The sequence below is a fragment of the Tetrao urogallus genome, assembly GCF_951394365.1.
Source record: "Tetrao urogallus genome assembly, chromosome: 2".
Lineage (NCBI taxonomy): Eukaryota > Metazoa > Chordata > Aves > Galliformes > Phasianidae > Tetrao > Tetrao urogallus.
Genome location: NC_136814.1, coordinates 84,292,952 through 84,305,018, shown reverse-complemented (window position 1 = coordinate 84,305,018; position 12,067 = coordinate 84,292,952). Strand labels below are relative to the sequence as shown.

The 12,067-nt window shown below is 36.0% G+C and overlaps 1 protein-coding gene across 1 annotated transcript in view; it reads right to left on the bottom strand.

Annotated features, from left to right (window-relative positions):
- EYS (eyes shut homolog) overlaps positions 1-12,067 on the bottom strand; it is a gene marked incomplete at both ends in the record, with an annotated part of 656,806 nt that overhangs the window by 91,778 nt on the left and 552,961 nt on the right. The window contains 2 exons of the mRNA XM_079532608.1: positions 3,688-3,908; positions 7,520-7,628. Coding sequence (XP_079388734.1) covers positions 3,688-3,908; positions 7,520-7,628 — 330 coding nt within the window. The remainder of the gene's footprint in view (positions 1-3,687; positions 3,909-7,519; positions 7,629-12,067) is intronic.

Here is a 12,067-nt window from a genome sequence, read left to right as displayed (position 1 = left end):
AATCCAGTGAACAATGAATTCACAGAATCACTCACAGAACTGTATGACACTACATTTACTGAATAGCTGTCATTTTTTCCCCTCTGAAATTAACCAGTCTCTGGAATTCTACTTGAGCACGGATAGAAAATGCTGTAAAAGAACTAGTAAACTTGCAAAAGTGCCTCTACAAGCCATAGGGTATTTACAAAGGTAAGAAAATACTTTCTTTTAAAAAACTAACAAAATAAGTGTTATGTAAAGAATCAGAAATTTAGATTTGACTAAAACTCTTATGTGATACAGTGCAATTTGAAACAGAATGGCTTTTGTCGTACACACAGTTTTATACTGTGGCAAAATGGTGACTGTGTGACCCATCATTGCCGTGGTTGGCCATTCCAACTCATTGGTCTGTCTAATCCTTGTCAGGCAAGTAACTTTCATTTAAGAATGAGGGTAAAAGATGTTTCTTATGAAACACACCTGTCTATGTACAGCAAGCTTCATTCCTCATTATAAAACATGTCTGAGTTATTCATTATATAACACTTGGCCTTTCAGAAGCAAAAGCCCCAATTAGTTGCCAAATTCACAAAGAATAACATGCAATGAAAAATGGCTTTTTTTTGTCATTAAACAGCTAAGTGAAACAACTGGCAATATCTTAAACCAGTCAATAATAGCTTTATAAGAGTTGTCAGATTGTTTTCTGATCTGAAAAAAGATTTAACTACAATTAAGGTTTTTTTTTCTTTTTTTTTTTTTTCTTCTCAGAAGTAAGTAGGTAAATGAATACAATTAATGGTGGAGATGGGAATGTTTTTAGTACTGTTGAGATGGTGGTTTAACAATGATGTGAGATGGTGGTTTAACAATGATAGTCAGCTTAGCTCAACCACATTGCTATCTCATTCCTCCCTGTAAACAGCACATATTGTGTAAACACAAATATGTGGGAAAAAAAGGCTCATAAGCTGAGAATAAGACAGAGAGATCAGTCAGCACTTACCATCACTGGAAAAACAGACTCAGTATAAGGGAGATTAATGTAATTTATTGCCTACTGGTAACAGACTACATCAGCAAGAACCAAAAGCAAACTAAAAACACCTTCCCTCCCATTTACTCTCCTCTACCTCCTCCCCTGAGCAGTGAAGGGAGAGGAGAACAGAGGCTGCAGTCAGCTGGTACTGCATTGTTTCTGCCACTCCTCCATGGTCACTCTGCCCCCTACTACATGTGAGATTCTTCCCACAGGATGCAGTTCTTCCCAAACTGGACTTCCCAAGGGCTGCAACTCTCCAAGCACTTCTCCAGTGTGGATCCATACCACAGTACTCATCCTTCGGGACCGTACTGTTCCAGTAAAGATCCCCATGGGGACAGCCTGCTCCACCATGGGCCTTTCCTGGCTGCAGAGAACTTCTGCTCTGCACCTGGAGCACCTCCTGCCTTCCTTCTGCACTGACCCTATTGTCTGCAGTGCTGTTTCTCTCCCATTTTCTCATTTAGCTCTCCCTGTTGCTTTTGTGCTCTCTTAAGCTTTCTCTCTTGCTCATGGCTTAGCTCTAGAAGCTGTAGGTCCTTTTTGGGAGCCAGCTAAAGCCTACCCTTATCTAGATAGTTTCTGGACTCTTATAACTGGAGGCATTTCTTGTAGCCCCACCCACTATCAAAACCTTGCCCTGTACATTCTAGCACCATATATTATTTAGGGCTCTTGTTGGCAGCATCTGAAGGTAACCATGCTGTATTATAGTCCACACATACCACTTGAACACTAGAAACTATACACAAAATGTTTACTTCTGGTTTTTCAGTTTTCCTACTCCACACATGACATGCTGTGAATTACAACAGGATTCCTCTAAATCTGAATACTAGTTTATCAAATAGTTGCTAGGATAAAGCAACTAATAAACTACTGTGGAACTAAGGGAGAGGCTATTACCTTTCAGCTGCAAGAGTTATCAAAGAATGTTTGTAACCAAAGCACTGAAGAAAGAAGGTGGTAAGTACTATTGCTTTAAAATTGGATCTGTCTTCTACCTAGAATTTGTAAACTGTGTATGGTTACTAAATAGATTACTAAATAGTATTAGCAGTAATTGCTTGGAAGGAAGAGTATATCACACACCATTCCTTTTAGAAGATGCTTCATCCACTGAAACACTCAATTTATTTTTTAAGACAACAGATTCAGAAGAACAAGCTTTGTGGATTGCTCATCAGATTAAAGATGTTCTGGAGCCAGATCTCCCAAGGCTGATCAGAAGGTATGCAAGTTATTGCTTTTCCACACTTTTTCAGCATGATGAAAGCTGTGGAAAACAAGATCAGTAAAGAAAAAAGTGAAGCATACCCCAAAGGGGTTTCTGGCCTTGGCATTGTCAGAGTCTGTGTATAGTGCCTGCCAGCAAAAGCAAATTTACCTTCCATCTTGTCACTCTGTTTACATCCTCTACAAAGAAATTGAAGAAGATAGGTACATGACTCGTCAAGAGTGAGACTTGTAGATGTGACACACGCATAAATTTCATCACTTCTCAGAGAAGCAGAAGCAATTTGTTTTTCTCTTAGTTCATTACACAGTATACAGTGATGGAGTTGCATTGCACACACTGTGGGCAAAATGAAGCATCAGGACTTTGGAATGCAGGAATTACTTCTCTGAAGATCCCTAGCTAGTAACCTATCCAAATGGGACTTCCAAATCTCAAGAGATAATCAGTTTTGCTACAGCTAGAGCATGTCTCAAGCAAACAACCTTTCTTAATAAGAGGCGCCTCAACCCTCATCTAGACCCCTTCCAATAGCTCCACATCTTTATTGAGGTACGGACTCCAGTCCTGGGTACAGTACTCCAGATGGGGCCTTAAAATGGCAGAGCAGAGAGAGACAATCACCTCCTTCTCTCTGTTGGCTATTCCTCTCTTGATGTAGCCAGAGATACTGTTAGTCTTCTGGGCTGCAAGTGCACACTGCTGACTCATGTCCAGCTTTCTACCCACCAGACCTCCAAGTCCTTTTCCACAGGGCTGCTCACAATGAATTCTTCTCCCAGTCTCTACACATATCTGGGATTGCTCTGACTCAATTCTGACTCTTGGACTTGCCCTACTAGCACTGCTCTGCTTGTAGAGGGATTTTGCTTCTCTGACCCTCACTTAGAGGTTCAAGGACACCACTAGGGACCTAGAGGTTAATCATGAAAGTCTAACTTTCATATCTTCTTTGAGAATACTATCCACAGTTGCTGAAGGTGATGACTTGCTTCTTGGTGTTTTCATAGCATGGTCACAAAGACACGCAACTTGTCTACACAGAACACCTTGAAGACGGGTGAGGGTACAGGTCTGGCAAGATATAGAGTTGTCAGACAGAAGAAGGTGTTATGTGATCTTGTGTTACCTATAAAAAGAGTCTGAACTGGTCACTAGGCCGGGGAACTAGCTGATCCTGAAGGAATTCTATCAGCAACTCACTACACATGCACCATGTACAGTGTAATTACATTTTATATCTGTTTTAACGTAAGCAAAGAAGTTGTAAAATTTCTTTGGTTAGGCATGAAGATGTAACATTTCCTATTTAACATTATCAGGACAGGAGTTAAGTTATTGCTTATTACACAGAAAAGTATAATAATTTCTACTAAGGATGAACCTGCCAGCTACAAAGAGATGACAAAATGCTAACTCTTACCTAATGCAGGTTCCACCATTGCGACATGGATGGTAATCACATATTGGAACATTACAGTTCTCAACATTCTTCCCTCCAAGAGCATCATCTATGATGAAAAATTCTTTGTTGTTTACTTGAAAATCCCTAATGCATCCTCTATAGCCATGTATGTGCCCAGCACATTCAGGAACCTCTTTGTGAACAGGAACATTCCCAAGAAAGGTTGGTCCAAAGGTGATCTGCAGAAATAAGAGAAACATCAGAAAAGAATGTAGTTTGTGATGTTGCTATAAAATAATGGAGCATTAATAACAAGAAATAATGGAAATAGCCATTAATTAAAGATGGCCAAAAACTATGTCATTGGCTTGAAGGATTTTTTAATTTTTTTTTTTTTTCATTTTACATGATGTAAATAGACTTTTATGTAAAACTGTGTAGTAACATTCCATGAAAAACAAATTACAATTTGCAGCCTTATCCACAGTGAACATGAACATAATAAGCTTTTCTTTATGTTTCCATCATTGTACAACCATGAGTTTTACAGTCTCATTTAAGAGCTGGCACAGGAACATAGAAGAAAATGTACACTATACATAAAGATTTTCTTAATGATCTGGAACTTACAGGAAACCAAGATAAAGGAGTTATATAATCAAGATTTTACATTTCTTGAATGAGTGACAAGATATACATCAGACCACAATAATGAAGACCAGGAGAAAAGGGAAAGTTTTAGTAAATTCTGGAGTCACAAATGCCTAGGGCATCCTTGATAAAGATGCCAAAGGAACACCCACAACTAGTTTATATTGGGACTGACCCAGTCATATTAGTGTTCTTGGGCTACCTGATCTAGGAGATAAATCCTTATACATCACTTACAAAAGTTCTCTTAAGTGACTAATTACGCATGGAAAATGCCACTTATAAAGCTGGTGCTTGACTTTCATGGGCTCTGACACTGGGTTTCAACATGACTAAGTTATTTTGCCAGATGTCTGTCTAGAATTGAAAAGACCATAATATAATAACTATATCATTCTGTGATGCATTTACATGTATAATACAACCAATCTAGAAACAGAATGACAGGTAGTCAACTATGAATAAGTCACCAGAAAAACAAATATATCATAGGGTTTGTAAAGTGAGGCGATCATTTACACAAGGAGATAAATTATAGTTAAGGAGTCCTCTTCTATAATATCCATACACCAACTGTAAGATTTAGGAGCAGAAGGAGGAAAGTACCATATCAATTTGTCTAGATTTCACATATCGATATGAGTGTGTTTTGCTGTTCTCGAATGGCTTTTATCACTGCTTGAGCTATGTTGCTGACAATCTAAAGTGAAATTTGGAGGTACAATGACCACAAATGTCTCCATTTACAACGCCTTTCATTTAGAAAGAAAATAAGAAAAAAAAAAAAAACCCTACATCTCTTAGAGCATGGATAAAATTAAATCAAATTTTTCATGTGGAAGGAATTCGAAGACATCAGCTCAGCACATGTCAAATTCATTTCATATCACTTGACTTTCTCCCTTGTCAAACATAGATATAAACCAGCACAGATTTGGACAAAATTTGTAAGTAGCATTTTCAGACAGACATTTTTCTCTCAGTTCGTGAACCTGCTATAAGAATTAAGCAAGGCACTGGACTGGAATGTAAAGTGTCTATGATAAAACAAAAAAAAAAAAAAAGAAAGGTGTACCAAACACTACTCTTGCAACATAATCTTTTATTACTGGACTTATTTTACAAAAGCACTGACCTGGGGGCAGATCCAGTGAACCACAGAATAACTTCACTTGGCTCTGCTCAGTTTCTCACATCGATGATTTTTATCGTAATATGTTAGATGTTCAAACTCACACTAGTACACCATAATACACATTTCTTTCTGTAAAGGTCCTGTTCTGAGTTAAATGGACAAAACCAGAATCTATTTTCAGGAAGCACACAGGGAGAATTTCTGTAAATCCTGTTAATAACCTAATAGCCCTAAGATAATATTATGGTAACATTACGGTAATATTCCTAATACTTTCATGATAATGATAAGAGACTTGGAAATGGTTTTAAACTAAAATAGGTGAGAATTAGGTTAGATTTAAGAAGGACGTTTTTTATTCAGAGGGCAGTGAGGCACAGGAATAGACTGCCCAGAGAAGCTGTGGATGCTCCATCCCTGGAGGCATTCAAGACCAGGTTGGATGGGGCCTGGGGAAGTCTGAGCTGGTGCGTAGCAGGGAGGTTAGAACTAGATGATCTTTTATGTCCCTTCTAACCTGAGCTATTCTATGATTTTGTGATTGTGCTAAACTTTTCTAACGCTAATTTGTAAATGGCTTTTCTTCATTTGGAGCCTGAGCGGTAAAGAGAATCAACTGTCAGTCATTAAGGGGAAAAAATTCCTTAGTCCCCTTAGAAATAATATTTTTCTTTCATTGCTTGTATGCTTCTGAAAAGATTGGAAACAGACATGTAAAGCATAACCATTTTTCATGAAGATCCAACATTCATCCTATATACCATGTAAGAATTTATGTTAATTGTGTTTGGTCCCATGAAATACCTCTTAGCGGTATAGCACATTAAGTGCACCCAGAGAGAACATCTTCTGCACTGCTTTTTCCTGAGGGAATTAAGTTGTTTTGGTCCACGACTGCTCTGCAAATATGAATTGAAATGTGCTAAGTGCGGAGGACTAGAACATCCACTTCCAAAATCCATATGAACTGAAACAACTGTGGACTCACACAAAAAGAAAAGAGTTCTGAACTTACTAACAAACGAGATAAATTTCTTGATTGGGGCAGAAAGATTCTGCTGTATCATCTTGGGGCATGGTATCAAAGGTAGCAGCTGCCTGTAAGTCTTTCTTTTAGTGAGGTAGTGCTTGCTTCTTTACATGACCATGCACTGATGGGTCATTTCCACAGATTCTCTACACTGAAGTTGCAAACAGTGTTAGATACATATTCTGCCAGAGATATAGGCTGCAGACATAAAGGGGGAGACAAACAACATTCCCCTTCAGAACATCAGGCTGGTCATCTAGAAGATATGAACAGAAATAATTTGGGTAATAATGATATCTAACTCAGTTCTATCAGACTGAGCACCCAGACACTGACTGGGTGTCTTCTGACAGAGAAGAAATTCTATTACTGACAGCACATACCGTACAATACACATAATAATTAGTCTATCTACAATTAATTGTCCTGTATCCTAGCAAACAAACTTATAACGTGAAAGCTCAATCACAGTTCAAATTCTCAAGTTCAAAACAACTTAGAACATAACATGCAGGAATAATCTTCTGATACTAGAACACAGAGAAAAGAAAGGTGACAAAATGGAGACAAAGCAAAACAGAGAAAACCATGATATGGGAAAGCTGGCCTATGGCAGATTTAGAGTGGCTGGTTTGAAAATGGAGACAATCATACTCACAATACTGCTCAGAAGGGAAGTCCTAAAGTTCTGGCATCAAGTTAAGTCAGTAATGATTCATAATTGCCCACCACAAGACAGCAGAGATCGCAAACAAAAAATAACCAGAGTTACTGCCGAACTGTGTCTGAATTGTTCCTAACAACACCATGGCTTAATTCACTGACACTGCAGATACTTTATTTTTTCTCTTGCAGTATCAGCATCCTTTTCATAGACATTAAGCAGCTGAAATAGATGTTTCAGAGTCAGATAAGCTGAAGAAATCATTGGAAATATTGTGGATGCTTTCTGTGGAATGACATATTAAAGAAAATATAATGATATCTGTGTTTTCAAAGCAAGCAGCTATTTTTTTGATGCTTTTTAGACTCACCTGAGATGCCTGATATGAGAGATGGAGTCTGTGTCGTACAGGAGGGTTTCTGTCTGCAGCCATTTCAATCATGCAGTAACCTTCAGGACTGCTAACAGGCAACATATAGCTAGAAGGAAATAGAAGATCTCATTACTGTTTATGCTACTGACAGAGGAGTATTCAAACCTCAGACAGCAAAGGCAAGGTGAAAAAGATGTTTCTACCTCATGATAGATGACAATTTATGGATAATAACAACTCTAGTTTCATGCTTACACGAATTACTGAGGAGAAAAAAAGATGTAACTTTCTTCTTTTAATGTCTTCTATTTGCTTTCCTACTGCTCCTGACTCCACTGTTTGAAATGTACATAGAGACAAAGAAGACATGTGTAAATGGGCACTGATAAATTTTAAGTGCTAACTGTAGCTGACGTGCTCTCCCTAATATAGAGGGCTGTTGGACAAGTATCATTGATGCTGAAAGATGCTGAACTCCCTAGGTGGAAATTTCCTTTTCCTGCCCTACAGGGGAAACAGACATGGAGTAAGAAATGAAAGGCTGTGTAGATCTGAGTAGCAAGATTGCACAGAGATATCGTTATCGCTACTTGAGAAACATGCTCTTAATATAAACTCTGGTACTGAGCTTCACAAATAAAGCATATAATGTTAAAGAAATTTTTAAAGTAACCACAAGAGAACATTCAGTCAGACTCCGAGGACTCTTTAGGTTCTTTCTATGATGAGATATGATGAAATATTGTAATAAAAATTAAATCCAGCAAGATGATTTTCTAATATGTCTTTTTCAAATATATATTTTTAATATTTCAAAAGGAAATTTGGATGAATATTAGTGAAGCAATGGCAGAATAGCAGAATATTAGTTGATAGGTTCTTTAAAACCAAACTTTGATAATCCTGCAGAGGTGCTTCCCACTTATACACTCAGTTTGAATTTTCAAGTACTTGAAAAGAAAATGTGATGGGCCTCCTTTTGGGAAGCATGATAGGGTTTACTGACTACATGCACAACATGACATCAAACTCTTATCAATCATATCCACATAATTAGGTTTCATGACTAATGTCCTTAGCAAGAAAAATGTTACATTTTCATAACAAATTTTATAGATCCTGAAAAAATATATATTAAATATATATTAAATATATTAAATTTAATTTAATATATTAATATTAATCTATATTATATAATTAATATTAATAATATAATATATTTTATTATATTAATTATTATTTAATTTATTAATATTAATATAATATATTAATAAATTAAAATTATATATATTAAATATATTATATATATATATTATATATATATATATATAAAATAAAATATTTAGTTAGACTGCCAAATATCCCATGATTTTAGCCGGGCAAGGACAATGGCAGGAATGTAATAAACTGTTTTGTGTTGGTGCAAATGAACTGCCATGTCAGGCTGCAAACACATGAAGAAGTAAATGTATTTTAAAGGCCATTCTGTCCTGAACACTGTAACATTCCTAAAATGGCATACCTCAGCACTAAGATAAAATAAATTTACCCAAATAAATGAGTAAATTTACACATGGATGAACCACATCAAAACCTACAATGCTCTTGAATGCTGACGTTTTCATAAATCACCACCCATTTGACTGCTGATTTATCCCATGTTCTGCCTTCAGTTTTGCTCTTCTACTTGTGCCTACAGTTTTACTATTCTATCATCCTATCTGCAAATTAGCATCTAGAGTCTCAATTTTCAGCTCTGAAGTTACTGGGAACATTGTGTTAACATAAACATATAGTATTAGGTCCCTAATGAATGTGGGCACATTATTAATACTTAACTGTAGTGACATATGAGTGAGCAGCTAAAAACAGTGCATTTTCTAACACAAGCCACATAGGTAATATGTCTATATCAGCAAGTAATGCATCTTTATTAATAAATTCTACCTTTCCAATGGCTATATTGCTCTGGTTCCAGAGTTACTTCAAACAACGCTAACTCACTGACTCTTCACTGCACTATGATGCATGGAGTTGATACGTATCATGTTATTTCATTTTTCTAAGTAGGCAGAACTTTTTCTCCTTTTCAATTAGGAGCATTATTGCTTTTAGAGCTGTTTAGAATACTGCAGCATTTCAGAGGCATTGTCACATATGCAGATGTGACCCAGACTCCTAGACTATTCAAATGAGTTTGAAAAATATTCACATTTTTCTTTAATTTTAGATTTAAAAATTACCACGTGTATTTTAATAAGTATACCTTATAAGTATATTTTAAGTTACTTCTTATGTAATACAAAGTTATCATAACATTTTCATGTTGAACATATGGACTCAGAAGCAATGTCTGATCTGAACATCAGCTAATTCTCACAATTTCTTTACAAAATGTGAGTTTAATAAACAGAAGATTCTCCTCAATAAGCAATGGGCATATTGACAAGTTCTCTAGTGATCATTTTTTTTTAAATACTCAGGATAAGGACAATTTTGAAGAAAGTACTGCTATCTACCCTGATTTCCAGCCAGTTGTTGATATATTAAAAATATCTTGAATTTCATTTCTTGTTCCCATTAATATTTCTGTTGCTAGGGATTCTCCTGCTAAGTCACAGTGTATAGAGATAATTTATCTTATAAAGTATTTTAGCTCATTTACCATTCTTGTGGGGAAAACAAACTTGTAACCTTTTCTTGATACTTACCAGTCAAAGCAGATTTTTAAGCACAGACCAAATACACTCATGGCAATGCATTCCCTTTGCCTCTGCCTCATGCCTGCTTTTCAACAAATTGTCTAAAGTCTGCATCTAAATCAATTCAAAGTCTGGTCTTACAGATCACATTTTATAGTAGTCCAGCCTACAGAGAATAAAGGCTTAAGTGGTGTAATCATGTTCATAAACTAAAATGTTGGTCTGATGGGAAAAAAAAAAGAACACTGTGGCCTATGTCACTTTGATCCTCTTCAAGCAATTAGCCTACTAAGCTGAACTGAGCACTGCAAATTGTCATTGTGAATGTCTGGTATTCACATATTCCCACTGATTTGAGTACATGATTTCTTTTGTTTTGATTCTTTGCAACGGAAAAAAAAGTAAAAAAATACAAATAGGTATAGTTAAAATAATCTTTATAGATTATTCAGCGCTAAAATGTTCTTTATGTAGATAATCACAGGTATCTTAAATTCACATAAATGTTAACATGCTAAGATAGTCATCCTTATTCAGGCTTACTTGTGCCTTTCAAGAAACATGTCAGAAAAGAAGAAATAATAAATTACAAAGGCAAAAACAATACCTGAAAGCATCTGCTATTACAGAGTGATTTTGAACATCAGGTCTCCACTTCACTGAGGACATAAAGCTTTTTACTTTCTTTTTTTTTTAGATGTGGCAATGAAAGCTCAAAGAAAAGAACCGATTAGTTTGATGTCAGCCAGCAGATTAGTGACTGAGCTGTGAAAATAAACCACAGGCTACAAGCAGCAATCCATTGTCCTGTATTTTGGAGTACACGTTAGGAATGTTGCCACTACTTCCTTTGGCGGTTGTTCCTTTCTCTGCAAGAACTTCCAGGCAAATAATACATGAAATTTCTATCTGCTTTATGTCACAGAAATGGAAAACATTTGAAATGTGAGAAAAATGAATACTTCTCATGCTTACGTTACCACAAAATTAGAACTGTTTGAGTTTGCTAGATTACTCAAATATGCTTAGAATAGCTTTTGAAAAGAGACAGAGCATGGAAAATTTAAGCCCAAAAGACAGCCTGCTGAGAAAATTATGAAAATAGTGAAAAATGGCAATTAAAACAGAAATGCTGTCTCTATCTTTACTGCAGCATTTGAAATTGTAAAGTGCTGAAATATGGACATATGTTAGACATAATTATTCTAGTTAAAGAAAAAAAAAAAAAAAAAAGAGGTGAAGAAAAGAATTCACTTTAAATGTTCTGCAGCAGAAATGACCAGACATAAAATACCTCTTGAGCTAGCCATACAACTTGATAAAATTTCTCTTATAATCCAAGATTAATTCTGTCCTTATCTTGCAACTGGAGAAATGCAGCTGTATTATTACACACATCTGGTATAAAAATAAAATCCATTATTCACGTTAGAAAAGATAGAACTGAAATGATGATTTATTCCCTTGACATATTTTTCCTTATTTTTCTAATTAACCTCCTATAATGAAATGCTGAATTCACATTAAGAACACCTGAGATGAAAATGGCTAATCACTGACATCTTTACATCTTGAAGAATCTGTAGTTCACTCGTGCTTTTTCACTTGTTTAGATGCTGAAGGCATTTCAGTCCATCTGCCTCGCTTTTCAGTTGCATTCAAAGCCAGAGTATTTTTACCTCTAGAGATAGTGACAGAATAGAATGCAATATGATTCCTATTGCAGGATTATTTTGTCAGGCACCAAAATTGGTCTGATTCATGCACATCACACTTGTAATGATATAAAAAGGTTTCACATAGCAAAAGTGAACTGTGTGTGTGGGGAACAGGTATGGGAAAC